The sequence below is a fragment of the Halichoerus grypus genome, chromosome X (assembly GCF_964656455.1).
Source record: "Halichoerus grypus chromosome X, mHalGry1.hap1.1, whole genome shotgun sequence".
Lineage (NCBI taxonomy): Eukaryota > Metazoa > Chordata > Mammalia > Carnivora > Phocidae > Halichoerus > Halichoerus grypus.
Genome location: NC_135727.1, coordinates 26441171 through 26465164, shown reverse-complemented (window position 1 = coordinate 26465164; position 23994 = coordinate 26441171). Strand labels below are relative to the sequence as shown.

The following is a 23994-nucleotide window of genomic DNA, read 5'->3' as shown; positions in this document are numbered from 1 at the left end:
ATGACTTTGGCAAGAAGGGAAATAAAAGTAGTTCATGTTAGGATAAATTATATGTTCATTATGCTTACCTTGGCTCAGATTAATAATCCTAATAATAATTCTGTTTCACTGATAATAATCATTAATCTTGATTTAGACCTGCTAGGCAATGTCCTGGACATTTTACATGCTTCATTTCATTTAATTAAAAAGAAAATCTATGGGGAAGGTATTATCAACATTCCCATTTTATAGACTAGGCAACTGAGGCACAGAGGCATTAATGAAATTGCTAGAAAGTGAATGAGATGGCTTTTGCTAAGCATGTTTATCTACATTTAGTAAACTGTGTCAAGGGGCATTGTGTATTGAGATTTAATGGGGGAAAACCCTCCGTTTCTATTCTTTACATTAAAAGAAAATCTAAGTTGTTGAATTTTCTGAAATCAAAATTTGCCTTATTCGGTTTTATTTCTTCACTGTATTGTGAGGTAGTTACACTTTCTTTGTGAAGAAGGCAAAATGAACACATTCCATTCCTCTCATTCTCTCTCTTCCAGCATTTCTTACTCCGCTGTAGTAACGGCCTCAGAAAGCAGGGCAATTTGGATCAGTTTGTAAAGGAGGCACAAGAAAACACTAAATCAATGTTATCAATTTTGGTGCAGAGAGCAAAGTGAAGTAGGCCCTTTGCCCTCTTGAATAGTTTAATCTCTAAACTTTTGATCAGAGTATTGGGCTCAATATTCTCTCTCTCCTAATTCTGTATTAATACCCATTCTGGTCAACTTTTCACATGTGGGCTATATAGCATGTCATGGCAAGGAGAACTGTGGACTTAAATTATTTCATCTATAGAGTTTGGACACTCCCTACATACCCTGAGGGTGGTATGAATCGCTTCTAATTTCATGGCAAAGGAAAAGGAACATCCATGTCATTAACTGATGGTATTGGTTTTGAGAGCCAGAAATCCCTACTCTCCGCCAACTCATTCAGCACAGCAGCCCATTTGACCCCAGGCACAATGTATTCCTGTGAGTTTCTACTGCCTCTTATAGAAAGTGCTGACTGTGGAGAAACTTGATCAAAACATCAAAGATTACAAGAGAAGCTGCGTTTGTGCCCTTTACAACCATTGATGAAGTACCTTAGCCTCGCCTTCTCTCGATGCCTTGCATATGGTCGTCTGTCTTCCTGACTACTACTTCATATGGCTTATTTGTAAATTCAAGCAAATGTGCTTCTGACTGGCACTGATACATCACTGATGCCAAAACATCAGAGAGGATGAAGCATAAGGACATATTTTTTGATTCACATGGAAAATAGTACAGATTTATGGGGAAGTGATGACAATAGCCATTCCATGATATCTTCATATAATCAGTATCTTTCCGTGCCTCCCTTCACCAGATTTTATGACCTCAAAACTTATTTAAAGGAATTACTCTCTTGCTGACCCAAAAGACATGGTGAGTAGGTGTGCGGATGGGGCTGGTTGCCTGAACAACCTAGCTCTGTCTTTTCACGTGCTGAATTTCCAGTTTTCCAATGACCACTTACAGAGCTGTGATGCACAGAACATCTACTGATGTCCCATTGATATTGATGTGATTTCCCCCAGGGCATTGAGAGCAGCACAGCACACAACCATTAGTATCTAAAGGTTATGTATAATGGCTAAGAGAGGAAAATGAAAGAGCAGAAAGGAATTTGCACGGGAAACAGAAGCAGTAAATAAATAGTTTCAGTGTAAGATCTTACTTGGGTTATACAGCAACTGCAAAGGGGGATTGGAAAAAAAAACGATGACTCTTAACAGACTCAGTAAGAGTGGAGAGTGAAACAGTTTCATATTTTGAAATGTAATACTTTTTTACTTCAACCGCAGAAAGCCATTTGAAAATCATCTTGCATGTTACAGTTCTTATGTGACATCTTTCCCCCACATGCCTACTGATAAATTCTTATTCTACCTTCCTGAGGTCGTTAGCAATACAGCACAGATGGGGTAAATTGAGGAAGGGATTCTAACGGGCTTATACAAAGTCACACAATGTTCAGGTCATGACAGAACTTGGGAAAAAGTTACGGTGTTAGCCATTAACCTCTCATTTTGAACCCACTCAACTCACTGTGCTACAGCATTTAGCCTGATATTTCTACATCTAAAAAAAATCACACAATAAATGATTTCAATGGATATCTCTCACCAATCAACAAAGCTTAGCTGCACACACGGTTGCAGTTGATGACCTGGTAAATGTAATTTACTTTGTAATTTAATAAGAAAAAAATGGTCTGGTGGATTTATTTAGTAGACCAAGGAGTACGTGAGCTGCAGCAAGACCTAGTGCTGAAGAGCATGTGCTCTGGAGTCAGTCCACTCTGGTTTAAAGCTCGGGATCCCCAATTCTCAGGGATGCAACCTCTTAATCTCAAAATGACCCTTATGGGACCTCTTCTCTTTGCTGTGCCTCAGTTTACTCATTTCTATACCACATATAATACTGAGACCTGCCCTTAAGGATTGTTGTGAGAATTAAATGAGCTAACAAGTAAAATGCTTCGCATTAGTCATTTTTGTCAACAAAGTTTCCCGATAGGATTGTTATGTGCCAGGCACTGATCTTGGTGCTCGGATACAGCCGTGAACAAAATGGTTAATTTTGAGAAACACTGAGTTTTAATAGTGAATAGTTATAAAGAGAATGATGATAACAACAACAATAATAATATTTAACATTTATAGTATACTTACTATGTTTTGGGTACTATTCCAAGTTCTTTAGTTATATTAACTCATTTAATTCTCATAACAACTCTATATTATAGGTACTGTTTTAGGCGCATTTAACAGATGAGGAAATGGAGGGCTTTAAAGGTTAAATAATTTGCCCAAGGTACCATGCCTAATAAGGGGCAGAGGTCTGAAAATCCATGTTCATAATGACCACACTATATTACCTTACTGTCATGTCAAAATCATATTCTATTGTTCACCCTATAAAAAAGGGCAGACTTTGAAATGACTGAAACGTTCTATTTTCACTTATGAAATGAATAAATATATAAACTAAATAAACAAGTCTCAGAGTATATAATACAAGTTTTGATACCAGAGTGGCCATTATAATAAATCTAAATGGAAATAGGCTTAGACACCATCTAAACCTATTAATAAAGAGCTTGCTGTTATCTGGATTTGTTTATACCAAGGGTTAAGTCTTATATCTAAAACATTATCTCTCTACATAGTAACAGTTAATAGAAGATAACCCATAAGATAAGAGTTTGTCTCATAATTGAACAAGAACATTTAAAAGGGCCTCTAATGTATTTAAACTTCTCAAATTACTCCTTGTTTTGAATGATTCATATTAAAACTGTGTTTGTATTACAGTACTTTCTCATCCTCTACCTTCATTCCCTCAGCATTATTTATCATTACAGGCTACTACAAACCAAATAAACATACATGTTGGGTTATCCTAAAATGTTTGAGATAAAAGACACATTTTTGATATTATAGGTAATGTTATCCACATTTAATAGAAGCATTGTTCAAATGTATTCAGATTGTACGATAAACATATAAAAGAGATAATTATGAACATCAATATAGGCTATGATCCATACTGTTGACATTATCAGTGACTTCCCTACAAAATAAATCTATTAACTTAGCAGCCCCTGTTCTATGACTCCCATAAAACCAGTTATGGGAAATTTCTTATTGTTCACATTTTGAATAAATCAGAATACAGCAAACTTCCTTTATTATTTATAATTATAAGAAAGTCTAGATCTGTTTTAATCTACTTCTCAGAATCATATTCATTGTATCCTCATGGGTAATTCTGCTTCAATTATGAAACAGGGTTAAACCTGAAAAGAAGTTACTGGTGCCATACCTGGATAGAATTTTTTTTTTCTACCATGATATTCCATTCATTCTAGGAATAGTGCTTCCACAAAGTACATGTTTCTTAAGTTAATTTACATTTTAGACTGCAGAACCACTCAAGCAAGGAAATTAATGTTCAGTCAAAATAAAATGCCATCCAGAAAAATCAATACAATTTGCTATCAAGTGAGGGTGACTTTAATCAGAGTGACTCTAGAACAATATTTTTCTTAAACGTGTTGAAAGAGTGCTTCACAACTGTTTTCTCCTTTACCTCCCCAAACATAGTATCCATATAATTCCACAGCCACTTACCTTGTGAAAATAAGAATACATCTTTTTTTTAAATCCCAGTGTAAAACTGAATTCTTGGGGAGAAATTATGCACTGGATTTTCTGATAGCTTCCAAATAACTACTACTTTAATGAAATTGCTACCTGAAAATCTGGTAGCAGTATTATCGTTTAACTATAATTTAAGAAGCTATTGTAGATTGGTACTTATGACTTCTAGTGAGAAAACCATAACAACCTTTTAATTGAAGGGAAAATGGTTAACTACAGTAATTGCAATCAATAAGACTGTGTTAGTATAAATATTTCTTCTCAAAGAGCATTCCTTACTCTCCTCAGCAGTATTTAAGGGTAGGAAGTGCAAAAAAAAACCCCCAAAAAAACCTTCATTAGAAATCCATTTGTTATTTATAATACTAAGCCTTGGTTCAAATTTTAGGTCCCAGAGTTAAGAGAGAATCTTCCCCTCCCCCAACCTCCACCACAAGCAAAACAACACCACATCAAAAACTAATGATGTATTGTATGGTGACTAACATAACATAATAAAATAAAAAAATAGAATTGTTGAAAAGACTTTGATTAAGAAGAAAACAGGCATGGAAAAAAGGGCTTACCAATCACATAGGCTAGCAACAAGGCCAAAGTCACCGTGATTGCAGTGGCGCTCAAGGCCGTGCACTTCCAGTTGCAGCACCTGTAAGGTTTGTTAAAGGTAAAGGCAGGTCTGGAAAAGGTGCTTCGAGGAAGTGGCCTGGGAGGGGGCGAGTACACGGTATTGGACGTCAGTGGGTAGTTCTGACTGGCCGCACTGAAGATAGCCGAGGAACCAGACCCATGTTTAAACAGGAAATGCCTGCAAAAAGGAAACAAACAGTAGAGCTGTAAAAACCAAAGCCAGCACTGGGTGTTATACGCAACTGATGGACTCTTGAATACTACATCTGAAACTAATGATGTACTATATGTTGGCTAATTGAATTTAAATAAAAAAAAAAGCCAATTGTTACAAAAACACAAACTCCACTCATTTCCAACAATCACACTTTGACAAAGCTCAGGAAAACTGGCAGAGTCTCAAAATTTTCATATACCTAAGATTTAATTCCGAATTGCCTTTGGTGGTCTCCTTTTGTTTTCTCATTTAGACCTTTAGGAGGCAGAAAGAGATCCTCTGTTCCCTGACTTGCTGGCTAGTGAATTTCTCAGACTCTCGAGTGTTGACATTCACATTTGATGTTATTCGTTATCCTGCTCCTTTTCATTAAATATGATACTCAAGAGTTGATTCAAGAACAAACGAGAAGTATCATCAGGCATTTTTGAAATCTGAATGGTCTAGAAACCAGTATATTTACTTAGAGATTAGCTTTCACAGACATATTTTCAAGCAATATTCTATTATAAAAATTGTCAAACATACAGCCAAGTTGAAAGGATTTTATGCAAACACACATACTTACCAAGTAGATGCTACAGTTAACATACGACTATATTAACTTTATCACATATTTATCCATCTCTCCATTCCTGTCTTCATCCATCAGTCCATCTTAGTTTTCAAGCGTTTCAAAGTAAATTGCATACATCAGTATACTTCCCTTCCCTTTTAACTTGCATATTATCTAGAGTTCAATATTTTTAAACGTAAACTTTATACATGACGAGTTGAACTCTTAGATTTCACATATAAGTGGTATCATACTGTATTTGTCTTTCTCTTTCTGACTTATCTCACTTAGCATAATGCCCTCAAGGTCCATCCATGAACCCATAAAAACAGAGAACAGAAAGGTGGTAACCAGGGGCTGCGAGGTCAGAGAATAGGAAAGATGTTTAAGGGTATAAACTTGCAACTAGTAGAGAAGTAAGTCCTGAAGATCTAATGTACAGTACAGTCATTATAGACAACTGTATTGTATTATCATCATCAAGCTTGTTAATAGAGATTTTAATTATTCCCACCACAAAGAAGAAATGATAATTATGTGACATCATAAAGGTGTTAACTAATGCTACAATGGCAATCATGTTGCAATATATAAATGTATCAAATCAACATGCTGTACACTTGAAATTTACATAATGTTATATGTATGTTTCAATAAAAAAATTATACATGATGAAATGCACAAATTTTAAGTATACATTTGCTGAGATTTGACAAATGCAATCATCTGTGCAACATAAACCCTATCAAGATACAGAACATTCCCATCACCCCAGGAAGTTTCCTCCTGCCTTTCTAAGTAAATCCCTACTCTGCTTCCCCCAGGTGACCACTATTTAGCATTTTTTCTACCATGCATTAGTTTTGCCTGTTCTAGAACTTCATGCTGCTGTCATGTCTGAATTACTATAGGATGATTACTGACTGCTCATGACTACTGCAATATGGATATTTCATAAACAGTACTGATTTATGGACATGGAAGGAGCTACCAAAAACAAATACATTAAAGTATGTTTTGGTGCATATAATTTACACTTACTGAGTGCTATGTGCCATGCATTGTGTTAAACACATAATCTCAGCTAGTCTTTGCTAATATGAAATAGGCTATATTATTATCCTCATTGTGCATTTAAGGAAATGGAGGCCTAAAGAGCTTTAAAAAAACTTGCCTACATCTTCCTAGTACATGAATGACAGAGCCAGAATAGGAATCCAGGTCACTCTGGCTCCAAAATCCTTAATCTTAACCTCTCCCTGTGCTGCCTGGAGCAGTAAAATGCACTGCTAAGTAGAACACATTCTGGTGCTACATTTTAATGTACTACAACATGAACCCCTCCACTAAATAGAAAGCCAAAATCACCTTGTCACATATGACCAAATTTATAAATCGTTAAGACTATTTTAAGTCTGATTTCCAACTTCCACTTTTAAAGAACAAAAGCATAGATGTTTAGAGGAAGAAACAACTGTTTAATCTGCCATTTAATGAAAAATCTCCACATTAGAGAATTTTGCATTAGTATCATGAGGGCAAAGGTTATTTAAAGGGCAGGATTGTTGAGAGTAGTACACATTCACAAGCCTTTCTGGAGGGCGACTTGTCATTAGTATTAGAAGACTTTAAATATGCGTATTCTTTGCCGAATAATTACGCTTACAGGAATTTATCCTTAGGAAATTATGTGTCTGACAATGTATATAACAAGTCGTTCATTGCAGTGTTACTTGTAATAGCACAAAATAAACACCCAAGTGCTCAATAATAGGTACTTGGTTAAGTAAATTATTTTACAAACACATAGTAGAATACTATACAACCATTACAAATTGTACTGTAAAAGAAGATCTATTCACTAGGAAGTGTTTAAAGATATCACCAAGTGAAGAAAGGTAGGCTTCAAAACAGTATTGGCAATAGGATACAATTTTTTTTAAAGATTTCATTTATTTATTTGAAAGAGTGAGAGCGCACGCACAGACGGAAAGGGAGAAGCAGACTCCCCGCTGAGCAGAGAGCCCGATGCGGGACTCGATCCCAGGACCCTGGGATCATGACCTGAGCCAAAGGCAGATGCTTAACCAACTGAACCACCCGGGTGCCCCAAGATACAATTTTTAAAATAAAAAAATATATATGCTCATGTAAAAATAGTAACTTGTGTTACCTTTGGGTATTTTTTTGAAGTTTTCTGCCTTGAGCTTGTATTACCTTTGTAACAAGTATCAAAAAGAAGGGAGGTGGGGTGAATGGAAAAAATGCACTGTTTAACACCAACCATATGCAGAGTTGGTTCTGTTTATGTGAACATGATTTATTGAGCACCTATAAAGTCTAGGCACCAGGCACTTTATGTACAATATTTTGATCCTCATACATCTGTGAGGTTTAAACTATTATTCTAATCTTACAGATGATGAAACAGAGACCACAAGAGGTTTTTAGCAGGAATAAAGTGGTGATAATAGTAGTTATCATAATAATGATAAGTGCTCACTTGTGCTGGGCATTGTTCTAAGTAATTAATAAACTATTATATCATTTAATCTTCACAACAACCCCATTAAAATAAATATCTCCATTTACAGATGAGAAAACCAATGCACAGAGAGGTCAAGTTGTCTGTGGTCCCCACAGCTAGTAACTGGTGAAGCTGAGTTTCAAACACAAGCAGGCTGGCTCCAGAGCCATTGCTCTAAACCACAACATTACAGTGCACTCTGCTAGGATGAGGCAGGTCGTGGATACATTAAAATATGAATGCAGGGCGCCTGGGTGGCTCAGATGGTTAAGCGTCTGCCTTCGGCTCAGGTCATGATCTCAGGGTCCTGGGATCGAGCCCCACATCGGGCTCCCTGCTTGGTGGGGAGCCTGCTTCTCCCTCTCCCTCTACTGTTCTCCCTGCTTGTGCTCTCTCGCTCTCTCTGTCAAATAGATAAATAAAATCTTTAAAAAAAAACATGAATGCAGACCTGCTAGGGCACAGAAGAAGCACGTGGGTAATACTGAACTGAGCCACATTTACCCTGTTTCCCTTGGGAAAAATGACAAACATGAAAACGATGGCTAAAGAATCACAGAGTTGGAAGAAGAGATCTCAGTAATCATCTAATAGCCCAACACTCTGATTTTGCAGTTAGGGAAACTGAGGCCCAGAAAATGAAATGGACTACCTAAAAGTAACATAGGTACTTAATGGTATAAATGAACTTGGAATCAGGGACTTCCAAAAGAATGTATTTCCTCTGCCCTAGGCGACCTGCCAACCAGTCTTCACCGAACTACCACCAGGTTCTAAGCTCCTGGGTTAACTGATCCAGGCTAAACAAATATAATCCCTTCAAACAGTACTACATAATACTTGTCTATTCTTCTGAATGTCACATGTTCTTATAGTAAGTTTTAAAGACCATCTTAACTATTTTGGATGAATGGGGAAGCATTACAATGAAGCTACTCTTCAGTTGTTAAGAAGGTAAGGGAGTTATTGCTGCTTCTAAAAGTACCTAACATATCCTCAGAATGGAGAAAGAGTGTATAGCAGAAATAAGGATAAATATACCAAAAAAGTGACTCGCAGCATTATGCTTCTTCCATTTAATTGTACTTCCTATTTATTTATTTATTTATTTATTTATTTATTTATTTATTTGAGAGAGAGAGAGAGAGAGAGAGATAGTGAGAGAACACAAGCAGGGGGGAGAGGGAGAAGCAGGCTCTCCACTGAGCAGGGAGCCTGACGTGGGGCTTGATCCCGGGATCCTGGTATCATGATCTGAGCCAAAGGCAGACGCTTAACCGACTGAGCCACCCAGGTACTTCCTCTTTAGTCCCTGAAACGGTCTCTTCCATTTATAAGGAGGTGAATTTCTTCTTTACCATCTGGTTAGCGCTCCCAGCCTATGTTTCCCCCCCTAGCTATCTAATTTACTAGTGAGCAAGACATATAGCGCTTTACGGACAGCAGAGTGGAGCAGCCTCCCCATCTCCTTACCACCACCTGGCGGTTACTCTGGACGTGACAAAATGTCACTTAGGTATAACCAGTCCTGCACAGGGACACCCTGGTATGTTCCTGTGGGATAAAAGGGAAACCCAGCAGTATGGGGTGCTTTTTGCCCAGTGATTGGAGATAAAATCTTTGATCCTTTGCGTATTTATGAAGGAGAACAATCGGATTTTCGAGACAATGTAAGTGGCCCCATATGTTGGATATTGATTTGGTTTGGTATATCATTAAGGGGGAGAAGAAAGACAAAGAAAGACAGAGAATTGTTGGCTATTATGATGGCAATTACAAGCAATAATCAATATCCCTGAGCACTGTAATTTCATCGTGATATACACTAAAGGATTTCCAAATGCAGTTTCATAAGTAAAATATTACAGCATAATGAATAAATTCAGCAGTCGCAGCAGAGCAACATTTAAACTAATTCATATTTGAGTGGAATCCAAATCACAGTCCTCAGTGAGGGTAGATAATAAAATGAGTTCATATACTAAGGTTCCTGTTTTCTTATTAACAAGCTGAGATTAAGATTCTATGCTCAAGTGATCTATACTTTGATGTGGATCATGAAAAACAGCACTGCAAATGCTATGTATTGTCAAAGGCTTTACAGTCCATTGTTGGAAAGTGAAACTACTGCCTAAATGTGTTTTCATAGTTCCTGAAAAAAGTAGGAGCATAAAGACAAATGCACAGTGCTAGACTTCAGCTATGTGCTCATAAAATCAGATCATCTGTCTAAGCACATTGCTTTTCCCTGGGGACCTGAGGATATACTAAAATGTTGCTATCAATTTCATACAATTGGGTTTTTTGCACAGAGCAAATGATAAAAATGCAGTTCAAGAGTTTATGTGTAAGTAGTACTCTCCTTTGCATCTGTTTTAATATTCAAGTTCAAATTTAAAAAGGAAAAGCAAGATACTGCCAAAAGGAAATGGGCATATAAGGAAATTGAAAAAAAAATATCTTCAAGACTGATGAGACCCAGTGGTGGTAAGTGGGAATATAATAAATGCTCCTGTAAGGATTTTAAAATCATCTATAAAAAAGGGGAAAATGTACTCTCTCTTTTCAAACCCCTCATGCTACATAATTCTGAGGGTATCTGTTAGCACTAAATAATGTGATTTAATGTGGCACTTAAAATTCTATAGGAAATAGACAGAAATCTACAGCTTTCTAACAACAGATGCATAAATAACCGATGAAGTTTTTCTTTTACATCTTCTAAACATGCTTATGAGATGAATATCTAAACCTGTATTCCCTTAGCTATAAGCATTTGACTCATTTTTATAACCAGAAGAAGGAATTCAACTTATTTCCAGTTCACAGCTGAGGGTGATTTAAGAAAATAAAATAAAACAGAAGACTGCAATGAAAAAGCCTTGAGTCAAGGTATTATGGCCAAATCACATTCAGATAGAATTGTGGCATTTAGACATTTATTCATTTAAAAAAAATATTAAATGCATTTTTATTGTGATAAAAAACTACAAAATATAAAACTTACCATCCTATTTATTTTTATTTTGTATTTTAAGTGGGCTCCACCCCCACCGTGGGGCTTGAACACACGACCTTGAGATCAAGAGTTGCATGCTCTACCGACTGAGCCAACAAGATGCCCCCATCCTATTTTTAAGGGTACAGTTCAGTAGCATTTATTCACACTGTTGTGAAACAGATCTCCAGAAATTTTTATCTTGCAAATATGAAACTCTATACCCATTAAACAATTTCCTTTTTCCCCTTCCCTCAGCCCCTGGGAACCACCACTTTGCTTTCTCTTTTTATGAATTGGACTAGTTTAAATACTTCATATATGTGGAATCATACAGTATTTGTCTTTTTGTAGTTTATTTTGCTTAGCATAATGTCCTGAGGGTACCTCATGTGTAGCAAAGGACAGGATATCCTTCCTTTTCAAGGCTGAATAATATTCTATTACATGTATATACCACATTTTCTTTACTCGTTCATCTATCCATGCACATTTGGCCTGCTTCCACTTCTTGCTATTGTGAATAATGCTGCTATGAACATGGGTGTGCAAACATGTCCTTAGATCCTTTTTCAATTCTTTTGAGTATATGCCCAAAAGTGGGATTGTTGGATCATACAACACCTCTATTTGTAATTTTTTGAGGGATCTCCATATCATTTTCCATAGTGGTTGCACCATTTTACAATCCCACTAATAGTGCACAGGGGCTCCATTTTCTCTACATCTTTGCTAACACCTGTTACTTTCTTTTTTTTTTTTTTTTTTTTTTGATGGTAGCCATCCTAATGGGTGTGAAGTGACATCTCATTGTGGTTTTGGTTTGCATTCCTCTGATGACTGGTGATGCTAAGTATCTTTTCATAGGCTTGTTGGATATTTTTATATCATCGTTGGAGAAATGTCTATTCATAGGTATTTGTTCTTATGCCTCCTAAACATGAGAAAAAATTTAAAACATGGCATGCTGGGTCAGCCCCATTTTCTTCTCTGACAAGAACACCTAGTGTTACTTTGCAGAAAAGTGTGGCTACTAGTCAAGATTATCAACCTCAACATCTCTAGTTTGTCTTTTGTAGCCCATTCCTGATGCTCCTTTTTAGGATAAATACTCCCCCAAAGAGTATTTATCCAAACTCTTCTTGAACCTCAATGGAATTACCAGCTTGGACAACCTCCTGGGGTAACAAATTGTATTTCTCTCCTAACAGTTACATAAGGGAGGATTTAATTTTATTTGCTCAAAGGTTCTTTCTTCCAAATTTTAAGCCACCCCTGCCCATATATCCCCTCCAAACATTACATACTGAGTGTTTATAAAAAAAAATCTATACCCTCTCCATGTTGTTTATAATTTTTAAGATTTTTTTTCTTTTTAAAGAGTTTCAGGATACCTATCTAAGCCTTAATTTTTCTAGGTTTAAGCATTAGTTCTACAGTTTATCCTTGAATGGCAATGCTTTATGGTCTGGACTGATATTGTAATTTTGCAAGTGAGGTAGTTAGTAGCTAACAGGAGAGTTTCTTTTTTTAAAAATCTTTTTGTGGCTATTATTCCCACTCTTCTTTTAATCAGAATATCCATCCTGCCTGTATTGTATATTCCTTAAGAGCAGGGACTAAGTCTTAATTTCTACGTATGTTGTCTCATACTTCAAAGGTACTCAATGAATATAACGACGCTTTTGCTTCTTCTAAAAGGCTCTTGATTCACTGTGCAAAATGAATGAGGCTTGGGAACCCTAAAATAAGTTTCACTTGTGAGCAAATATCTCCTGGTTTATTGAATGTAAAGGGACAACTATAAGCTTTCATTTTGTTTTCACATAATCTAAAAGGAACAAATCAAAGAAATAGTTGATTCATATTTCATCTCTTTTTGTAAGACATTTAGGTAGTGAAAGAATTATTGTTAATAAAAAATACTAATAATTAAAAATAATTGCTGCTAATAATAATGGCAACAGCAACGACCATACACTAAACCACATCTATGTGTTAGGCACTCCGCTAAAATACTTTGTGCTTCTTTCTCACTGAATCCTCACAATAACCCTATAAAGGAAGGTGATATTATGCATATTTTACAGCTTAGGAGGCTGAGAATCAGCTATTAAAGTTAAATAAATTTCCCAAGGTCACACAGCTGGTAAGTGACAGAGGTGGGAATCTACTTCAGTTTTGTTGATTACTAGATGTAAGCTACATGAGAGTAGGAATGTCTGTCTTATTTACTGCTGTATCCTCTGCATCTAGAATGGTGCCTAACGAACAGCAGGTGCTCAATAAATATTTTTAAATTCATGCATGAACAATAAAACCCATTTACTTAATCACTGTGCACATATTAACTCATGACATCACTGGTATCACTCATAATGTTAATCACTCATAATGTTAATCACTAATGTAACAAAATCTTAATTCACATGATCATTTGGCATTTTCTTCTCAAAGTGAATATATATAAGTTTAGTATTCCACTGAAGATGTTTTTATGGAAATATTTGTTTCAAGTCTTAAAATTACAGAAATGACAAAATGATATCAGGAGGGTACACAGTGAGCTAATTGTCATGTCTCCCTTTTTAGAATATCTTTTATGTAATAGTGTATTGGACTTTCCTATATAAATTAAACATTTCCGTAACAGGATATTTAGAAGTAAGTTGGAGCTAGGTGTTCTGACATAGATATATAAAGGCTGGAGAAAGAAAATATTACATATTCTGTTTGATCAAGTTGCTTTAGTAGACCCCAAAATAAATTAAAATAAATAATCATCCTCTACTTTATAATAATGCCCTTTCAAGACACACTCTCATTCTCATTTTCCAAGTTAGATCCATGCTCTGTAGATGTAACTTTAATTTAAAAAATTTTTATTAAAAAACCCTACACCAGTTGAGGGGTAAATATCAAATTAATATTATCTATTAATGTAAATGTTCCTGTATGAAAAGGCTCAGGCCAATACATAAAAATTATTTACCCAGATAAGTAAGCTTACCAATTTTTTATTTTCTTTATACTTAATAGTAATTTAGTTCCTAAGGTATGCTGTGAAAGCTGTAATCTAGTTCCTAAGGTATGCTGTGAAAGCTGTAATCTCTCTTCAAACTCGAAAAAACTTAAAAAGCTATTGGTGGGTGAGATTTTCAATCTTCTTATGATTGTATACATCATTTTCATGAAGGATTAGTGGAATGTCACCCCAGAGTTCTCAGTAGTTCATCTCCCAACAGGGACCATTTTAAATGGGAATAGACATGTGACCAAGGCAGAATTTATGGGTACATGTTTTAAATTAAACCAGACCCCAAATTTCCTAGGATTTAAAAAAAAATTCTTGATTTTGGGAAAAATTTAAATTATATTTCTCTTTACAAAAACTCAAAGTCTATTCCCAATTTTACTTATCAGAGCAACCTGCTGGTTTTATAGAATTGGTTTCACTGGTTACTTGGCTTATTTATTTATTTTTCTTTTTAGAGAAGTCGGTAGTGGGCAGAGTATTCTATGCCTTGATTACTTTTTTATTCATCTTCATTTTCTATAGATATGCATTTTCCTCATTTATTTTATGAGCCAGTCGACATGGCATACGTTTCTGTATGATTTGTTTTAATTGAATTGTAATCTATTAGCAAGGACACCTGATTTTAAAGAAAGAGTATTTCAAAGGAGTACAATAAGGAGAGAACATAAGCATTTCCCACTAAGCTCTTCAGGTTGAAAATACAGATTATCATTCTAATGCACATTTTGAAGAGTGTTGATCAACATTTGCCTTACATTAGCTTTCAATGGTTTGTAAGTCTTACTCATACATGTACATTGAAGGCAAAAATGCTTTATAATGCCATAAAGTAAGAAATGCCACTCAAATCAGTCATCTAACCTATCCAGTCTAACATTTTTCTGAGGGACAGACTGACAAAAGGCAAGGCTGTCTTGTGAAATATCAACCTCAAAATCAAAGAAGTGGCCTGAGGCAGAAGCTGTCTGTTCTTCACCAGCATCCATGTTCTCCTTATTTCCTCGGCACACGGACTACATTTCCCAGTAACAATTTCCATTAGGTATGGTCATGTGAGTTCTGGCTCATGCGAAGTGTGAGCAAAGGTGATGTCTGATACTTCCAGTCTTTTCACCTAGAACTTTCCCACCCAAGGATCCTCAGTCTCCTTACTCATCCACTGACAGACCAGACTCAAATATGGAAGGAGCCTAGTACATTCATTCCATGGAATATTATGATGTCATATTAAGAATTTTCAACCACATAAGCATATTAGGCTGATCATTGGCTCTCAGCAGAGTCCGGACAGAGCACACTTATCCATGACTGTCCCAATCCCGCTCCACATTGCTTGCAGCCAGAGTTAACTGCAACAGAATTGTATAGCCAACCTTGGAGACAATCGTATTCTCTCCCTCTCCCTCTCTCAGAAATCTGGACACAGAAACCCAGTCATCTAAGGAAGTTAAGACGCAAGTCATGTTGAGCCAGAGCTGGAGTTACAACATGACAGGGGAACAGATAAACAAATCCCATCTAAAATGAAGCCTGAGAAGAGAGAATATGTACAGAAAGAAACAGTAATGAGACATCATGTGGCTCCAGAAAGCAAAAGAACAATGAAGAGAGTTCCACCTCTCTTTAGGCATGGCTGGACTCATTGTCCTTTTGTTTCCCTGGGAGATTATCCTGTATCATTTTTAAAAACCTCCTCTTTACTTGATTTAGTTTTAAAGCATTTCTGTTTCCATTAACCAAATAATTTCTAAGGCAATGAACAATTTTCCATGTCTCATGAGGGAAAAAAACAGAAATCATATATACAGCACAAGCACAGCTGGGTGATGTGCCCTCCCACACAAAAACAAAAACAACTCCAACTCTAAATTCCTACTCTACAGAGATCTGATCTAGAAGAAAGCATGGAAATCTTAACAGTAACTATCTTTGGGTAGTGGAATTTGTAGTTACTTTTCTTTTTTGTGTTTTTCCTATTTTGGGAATGAAGGTGTACTACTTTATAAGGTCCTGCATGATCTGATCTCCACAGGCCTCCCCACCTCACTACTGCCATTGTCTCCAATACCCCCTAAGCTCTGGCCCTCCTCTCATGTGTGGTTTCCCAAATGTGCCATTTTCTTTCAGGCTCCTGTGGCCCTGTAAGCTTTTCAGCACAGAACAATATCAGAAGAACTACGAAATGCCCAAGAGTAGTGTAGATCTAAAGTAAACTCAGGAGAGAGAGAACAAAGAGTGAACAAAGGGAGAATGAAGAGTGCAGAAGAAAAAGGAATAGAACAAGAAAGGAAATTTGATAAATAGATGATAGATAGATAGATAGATAGATAGATATGGCTATATATGCTAGGGTAGAGGATCATTTGTTAGTGGCTTTGGAGGTCACCTGGGGCTCCCTTGTCTAGATCTGATCCAAATAGTCGGCAGTGATATGCTGCTTTTTTCCCAGCTTTTTGCATTCCCAGGAAACAGACCAATTTAGTATATATACAAACTGATACACATTCAATGTGTCAAAAATACATTCCTCTTGCTTAAGACTTTCACATAGAAATGCAGGATATGACAAGTTAATTGGAGATAAAATTATATAAGGAGTTACCACTATATGAAAAGGAAACCAATTGATGGGGGTGGGGAGATCTTCGAGCTAAATGGATTTAAGTTTAGCGGTTGTTTTAGTCCATTAGAGCTGCTATAACAAAATACCATCAACTTCAGTTGGTTTATGTTTATAAACAACAGAAATATATTTCTTACAGTTCTGGAAGCTGGAAGTCCAAGATCAGGGTGCCAGCACGGTAGGATTCTGGTAAAGGGCCTTTTCTGGGTTACAGATTGTTCCCCAGTCTGCTGTGGGCATCAGGTGGGCGGGAGGGGCTAGGAAGCAATCAGAGGTCTCTTTCATGAGGGCACTAACCCCATTCATGAGGGCTCTGCCCTCAGGACCTAATCACCTCCCAGAGGCCCCACCTAATACCATCATCTTGGTTTTCAATATACGCATTTTAGGGAGATCCAAACATTCAGCTTATAGCAGTGGTTTCCAACACAAATTATACTACAAACCCGAGAATTATCTAAACCCACGAACAAAGCCTTCGGAAGAAAGGAATATGAAGAGGGAAGATGGGAAGGGAACAAAAGAAACTGCTAGAATCTTGAGTAAAGTGAGCAGGAAGGAAACAAAAGATTTTGCCTCACCATTAGTCTAAAATGGCGTTTCTCAGTTGGGGATGAATTGGCCCACAAGGGACATTTGGCATTGTCTGGGGACGTGTTTGGTTGTCACGATTAGGGGGAGGGTGCTCCTGGCATCTAGTGGGTAAGAGGCTAGGGATGCTGCTAAACATTCTATTATGCATGGGACAGCTCCCACAACAAAGAATCATACAGCCTGAAATGCCACAGTGAGGTTGAGAAACGGTCTAAAACTATTCTTCTGATTGGAGCATGCAGTTTTGAAGTATTCAGCATCCCTATGGGAGGGAATCTGTCATTCTTTATAAGACTCTCAGAAAAAAGATTTTCTTGCCAGTCACTCATGATCATATCATCCTCCCAAGCTCACAGCTGTTCCTCCCTTGAGGCTATGTGCACTTGGGATTGGTCTATTATCCAAACAAATACCCTGAACCTTGGGGCCAGAGAGCACATACAACTCACTCAAAATTACCTCCAACTTTTACTCCTGCTGACCAAACAAGGAAATCTTTGTAAGATATGGAAAATAGAAAACATTTTCTACTTTCAATTTTTAAAATTGCTGTTCAAATTGTACCTCTCAAGAACTGTCACAAGGCATAAATCCAAACCCTGAAATATTGATTAAAACATGCAGAATATACAATAATCATAGCGATTGAAACAACATTAACCCCCCTCAGGTTAGGTCACCTAAGAAACAGTCAAATTTAGCTTTCTACCATGCTCTAAAGCTCAGAAACTATAATTCCACTTGAACACAGGAGAATCTGTGGAAAACAGGCCTTCCTTCCAGGGAAATATTCTTTCCCTTGTTCCCTGCAGCGTGGATTCAAGAGTGCAAAGAAGAAAACCATTGGTTTGCTTTAATTATTCAGGGACAGCACAAGGAGATAAACAAGGTCAGGTCAACTTCAAGAGTATAATGATTTCACTCCTCTGACCTCTAAATATACATCTCTATTTGGCAAATATAATATTGAATCTAAACTTATTTTCTCTCTGCATCATTGTCAGTACTCAGAAAAAAATATCATCATGGATTCACAGGATGGAGTATAGAAATGGCTGTTTGGAACTTAAACCCAATCCAGGTTGTATTTTTATCTTTGAATAAGAAACATAAAATAAAGTTGTATTTATTTCTTAATTAGACAGATAATGACAATTTGAAAGAAAATACTGAAACATCGGGGGCTTCACAATATGACACAAGGCAAGGTAGACTTCTTTATAAGGTGTTACATCCTGAATCCTGTCTCTATAAAGGGTTTTGTTCTTAAATTCATGTATTTAATAAACTTTTATTGAGCACCTATGTGTATCGAGTAAAACATGTTCACAGACTAGTCTTGTACTGGCCTATGATTGGTTTCCTAACTATGTTTGTCTGCCATTACCATTACCCCCTGACAGACAGGGATGTGCAGTGTCTTCCTCATTTCCTCTTGGCTACTGGAATTTTTGAAGGAATCCTGACTGCTTAACTTCAATTTATCTGACTTGTTAGGGGACCTCACCTAGAATCTGTAATCTTGCAATTCATTAGAATCCAACTAACTGGAAAGCTAACCTGAGCAGGATTCTTTCAGTGGAGGAGCAAATGACAAGAAGGCAAGCTACGGAAAAACAGAGAAAGTAAAGGCCGAAAGGACATCAAATACCATTTAGCTTTATTCCCTCACCTGACTGTTGTGCAAAATGAGGTTGGAGAGGAAGAAAGAGACATTATCAAGGTCACACAACTATTTAGTGGCAGAATTGGACTTGGACTCAAGATTTTCAATTCGAAATCCAGCGCTTTTTTAACTACTCACGAGAGGCCAACCAAAATTCACAAAGGATATCATGGGACCATGAGACATTTTGTTCACTCTACAATATTTTCTACATCCAAAGTGCTGTACAATAAAAAATCATGTTCAGAATGACAACCCCGACTTAACGTAAGATTTTCAATTATAATAGATTAAATTATGATCATTTGGATTAAAATGGAAAGTAGATTCATATTTAAGAATGATTTTCAACAAGAATGGCAATTTTTTAAAAGTTCTATTTAACCTTAAGCTATCTACCAAATCCAATTAACTAGAACCCCCAGTTTTCTGGGCATTTAGGCTCATCAAGATTTTAATATAAATAGAATAAAATGTAGATTACATCTCCAGGCGGGGAAATTTAGCTGAACTATAAATATTCACTGAAAGACAAAAAGGGATAACTTGGGGTTCTTTACATTCCAGAGACAAACTGTTAGAGTGCAAAGAATACTGGCTTGGCTGCATGGAGACTTGAATTCTAGTTCCAACTCTTGCTCTAAACTGCCACATGGACACATTAGTAAAATTTCCCACGACTTAGTTTCCTTATTTTTAAATTGGGCATTATTTCTGTTATGCCTGCCTTCCCAGGGTTGTTTAGAGTTTAAAATGAAATAACCAGTGAAAGGACTCTGAACAACAGAAACTTATACCTACACACATACATAAGCACATATGACCACATTTGCACACAGACATACACACACATATATACAATACATATTGTCTAAAATCTGAGTCTTTTGAAGATAGCAAATAAGAAAAAGCATTTAGTTGCAAGTGCATCTACTAAAAAGCAACCAGTCATGTTACCATAAAATACTATTCAGTATAGTAAATGACAAAGTGTGGAAGAATAAGACTTATAGATTTTAAAGAAGAACAGTTATTTTAGTCGAAAGGTAGGGGAAATAGCAGATTGTGAATATTTTCTTCCAGAAGAAAGTCAATTTACTTGGGAGGGTAATATTATGCCACACAAGGAAAAAATCAATGATATCTGTGTTGTTATGTTATACTTGATATTTTGATAGTTGAATTGGAAATAATCATAAGTTAGGTTTTATAATGTCAATGAAAGCCCTGTGTGTACATATATCACTATTAAGTATCTTCATCAGCAACAGGGGACTGCCTAGTGTTTCATGTATGCCAGATGGAGACAGGAAGTCTAAATTCTAATCTTGGGTTGGCCAATCTTAGCTGCTTGCCCTTGGAAATAAGACTTATATTTGAGCCAATTTTAAATAAGGGTGCAAGGGTATAATGCCATGCTCTAGTATAAGAATAGGAAAAGCAAACTTCTTACCACTAAGGGATTTATGATTCCCCAGAGGTGGTGGCATCATCAGCTGTATGCCCTTGTTGAAACCTGGCAACCTGGGAAGCCTGTACCACTGTGCGGGGTCATGAGGTGGTCTTCGGCATTATGTGCCCTTTCCTGCAAGTTTCCGTATTTGTTACCAGTAAGGAAACTTGATCTCCAGCTTGGTCTGTTGGTTTCTTTCTGTCAACTATGCTGCTCTCCTAGTAACTACTGTCTACATCCACACTGAATGCAGTCCCCCCTCTGTCTTTTCCTCCTTCCAATTTACATGAAAGTTTTGTTCTAATTCAGCTTCCTCTCAATCTACTATTTTATTTCAGAAGAATAGTTTACCTTCCACTTCCATTTTCTTACCACTTACCAATTCTTCCAACCCACTTCAGTCTAGCTTAAATCTCATCACTCTACTGAAATTGACTGCTTCAAAGTCAACAAGTCTGTAGTTGACAGAATGAATGGTTTCTTCTTATCCATATTCTAGTTGACTCCTTTGAAGCATTTGAAAACCGTGATGATGATCTTGAAATTTTTCTGTTGTGTCTTCGCTCTCATGATTACTCCTCAATCACCTATGCTGGCTTGTTTTCCTTCATGAACTCCTAAGATGTAAGTGTTCTGATGGTTTGGTTTATGGTCTTCTTCTTGCACTAAACTCTGTCTAGGTTTTTCAGTATTTCCTCCATCAGTCATGGAAATTCAATTATTATGTCTACCTATGAAACTCTCCATTATTCATGTCAATCATGAGCTCTGGAATCAGACAGACACAGGAGTGAACTAGCTCAGTTACATACTAACTGCTGCCCTTGCAACATATTGTTCAACTTCTCTAAGCCTCAGTTTTAAAAAAATATAAGTTAAGAATAAATGTGATAATGGCTTGATGCAATGTTCAGCACGTAGCAAACATTTGGTAGGTGATAGGAGAAAAACTTTCTCTTTCTTTCTCTCCTGGGACCCAGATCCTTATATTCAACTATTTATTGGATATTGAGCATTTCCAATACGGATGTCCCACACGGATGTTTCAATATTTCCCAAACAAAACTCACTGTCTGCTTCTACCAAATACTATTTCTGATTTCAGAAATCTACTCCATCTGTAATTCCCTGCTCAGTTACTCTGTCTGTCCATATACCTTACAAAAATTTTGTTAAACAATATGAGCTAAGCATTGAGGAATCAAAGCAAAAAAAGAAGACATAGTCTTTCACTCAAGTTGCAACAGAGAATAAAGACAAGTAAATAAAATATTTGGAGAGTGCAAATATACAATGGAATAAGGTCTTCATAGACATATGCACAGAATGCTGGCCCACAGATAAGGGAAAAATTCTATGAAAGGTGCTGTGGGGAAGTGAAGGCAGGTAAAGAAAGGCTTCTAAGAGGTATCTTTGACTCCTCTCCTCCCTCTCCCATACTACATCTATAGACCCCTAGTCCTGCAATATTATTAGCCTCAATATAATTAAATTTGAGGATAAAGGCTGGCTCTCCCACTAAAATGTAAGCTCCATAAAGGCAGAGATTTTGTCTGTTTTGTTCTCTGTTGTAGCCCCAGCAACTAGGACACTGGCTGATCCATGGTGGGCACTCAACAAATATTTGTCAAAATTTGCAAAAACTTATTTATGCTAGAATTAATTTATCATAGTATTTATATTGAACTGTTTTTCATTTAAAATATTTACATTATACACATTCTTATATCCTCAGATATCACACCAAAAAAGATTAACAGAATGGAGAAGCAGATGTTACTGTTTATTTGCTTATCTGTTTGCCAAAGGGGGCAAATCTTTTTGAGTTTTCTTGTTCTTTAAATGGAATAGTCAGTACCACACTTTCACAACTCTTACAGAGACATTTCAAAGACCTCAAGACTTAACCTGATCTTATCTTTTGCTTTTAAAGCTACAAACATTTTTATGTTGTGGAATTAATAAAGAACCAGCTGGATTCTCCCAAAGGGAGATGTTTAGTAGAATGTCTTTGATACACACACACACACGCACACACACACACACACACACACAAACACACACCTCTGTAGAAAATAAGGAGAATAACTGACAGGAAAATCATTCTTTGCTACTTCAAGTACATTTCATACTTCTAGTAAAATAGACAAGTGTCTATTAACTTGACATGGCAATGAAAATATTTATTACGATTGACTGGATAAGTAACTTTGTAGTCAATGAAGTTAAGAACTAGTTTCTCTCTTGATCAAAACCAGATATTTCTATTTTAAGTATACAACCCAGGATAGGTAAGTATATATGATGGATGGGAGGCAAAAAGTTTGGTACAGAGATTCCTCTAAAATTTAATTTTGGGGGCACCTGGGTGGCTCAGCTGGTTGCGTGTCTGCCTTTGGCTCAGGTCATGATCCTAGGGTCCTGGGATCAAGCCCTGTATCAGGCTCCCTGCTCAGTGGGGAGACTGCTTTTCCCTCTCCCTCTGCCTTTTTCTCTCTCAAATAAATAAATAAAATCTTTAAAAAAATAAAATTTAATTTTGGTTTGCTACACTCACATATTTCACCAATCAACTCATTTTTTAAAATTCCCCCAAAACATCTGTTTAGATTCACATTTGAATTGCTAAAAAAAAATCTTCTCCATATTAACACCAGATTTAATCTCACCTATGGTGAAATTTCCTTTCCTTATAAAATGAAACACATTATGTTTGCCTATGGCTTATACTTTGAAAGTGAAACTAAAAATAGTCAAATCAAAACCACCAAAGTGATTAGAGACTGTATCACGATAATCTCCAAAATACTGCTCTTCACTGCCTAAGCACAGTAGACTATTGTAGATCTATTTTTACTCTCAATATGTAAAATATATTTTTAAGGCTCCAGAATTCTCCTTCATGTAAACTCAACATATTCCACATCCATCATTTGGTGTAGGCTGAAAAGCTTGGTTGATTCCTGCTCATCTGTAGTAAACAGGATTTACAGGGCATAGATTAGTTCTACGAAGTCTTTTCCTGTCTTAAAAAGAATCTTTAAATCTGTGGCTGAAGATAGATTTTGCTAACCCCAGTGCTGTTAAAGGATTAAAGCATGAGATATTGTTGGATCTAAGCACTGAATATGTACATTCTGAGCTTTTTTTTTTTTCTCTAGTCATTATTGAAAGAAAAAAAATTATGTCTCTAAATCTATTTTTCCATTGCAAATGTACTAAAGAAAAAATCCTACTTATAAATGTTAGGTGTATTTTAGCAGTACTATGTAACAAAGAAATATAACTACCACTGGAGAATTTACACTTATGGGTTAATATTTAAAGAGTATTATTCCATAGAGACTTAAATCACTGCCATCACTACTAATGAGTATTTATTTCTTCTTATTTCCCCAAGATAGACACCAGCTCTAGAAGTCTGGTCACGAACATGGGTCATATAGATTTCATTTCTCT

The 23994-nt window shown here is 36.4% G+C and overlaps 1 protein-coding gene across 3 annotated transcripts in view; it reads right to left on the bottom strand.

The window, feature by feature from the left end:
- TENM1 (teneurin transmembrane protein 1) overlaps nucleotides 1-23994 on the bottom strand; it is a 774784-nt gene that overhangs the window by 293997 nt on the left and 456793 nt on the right. For all 3 annotated transcript variants that reach the window (XM_078065077.1, XM_078065079.1, XM_078065078.1), the window contains one exon: nucleotides 4801-5039. In XM_078065077.1, the coding sequence (XP_077921203.1) occupies nucleotides 4801-5039 (239 nt within the window). The remainder of the gene's footprint in view (nucleotides 1-4800; nucleotides 5040-23994) is intronic.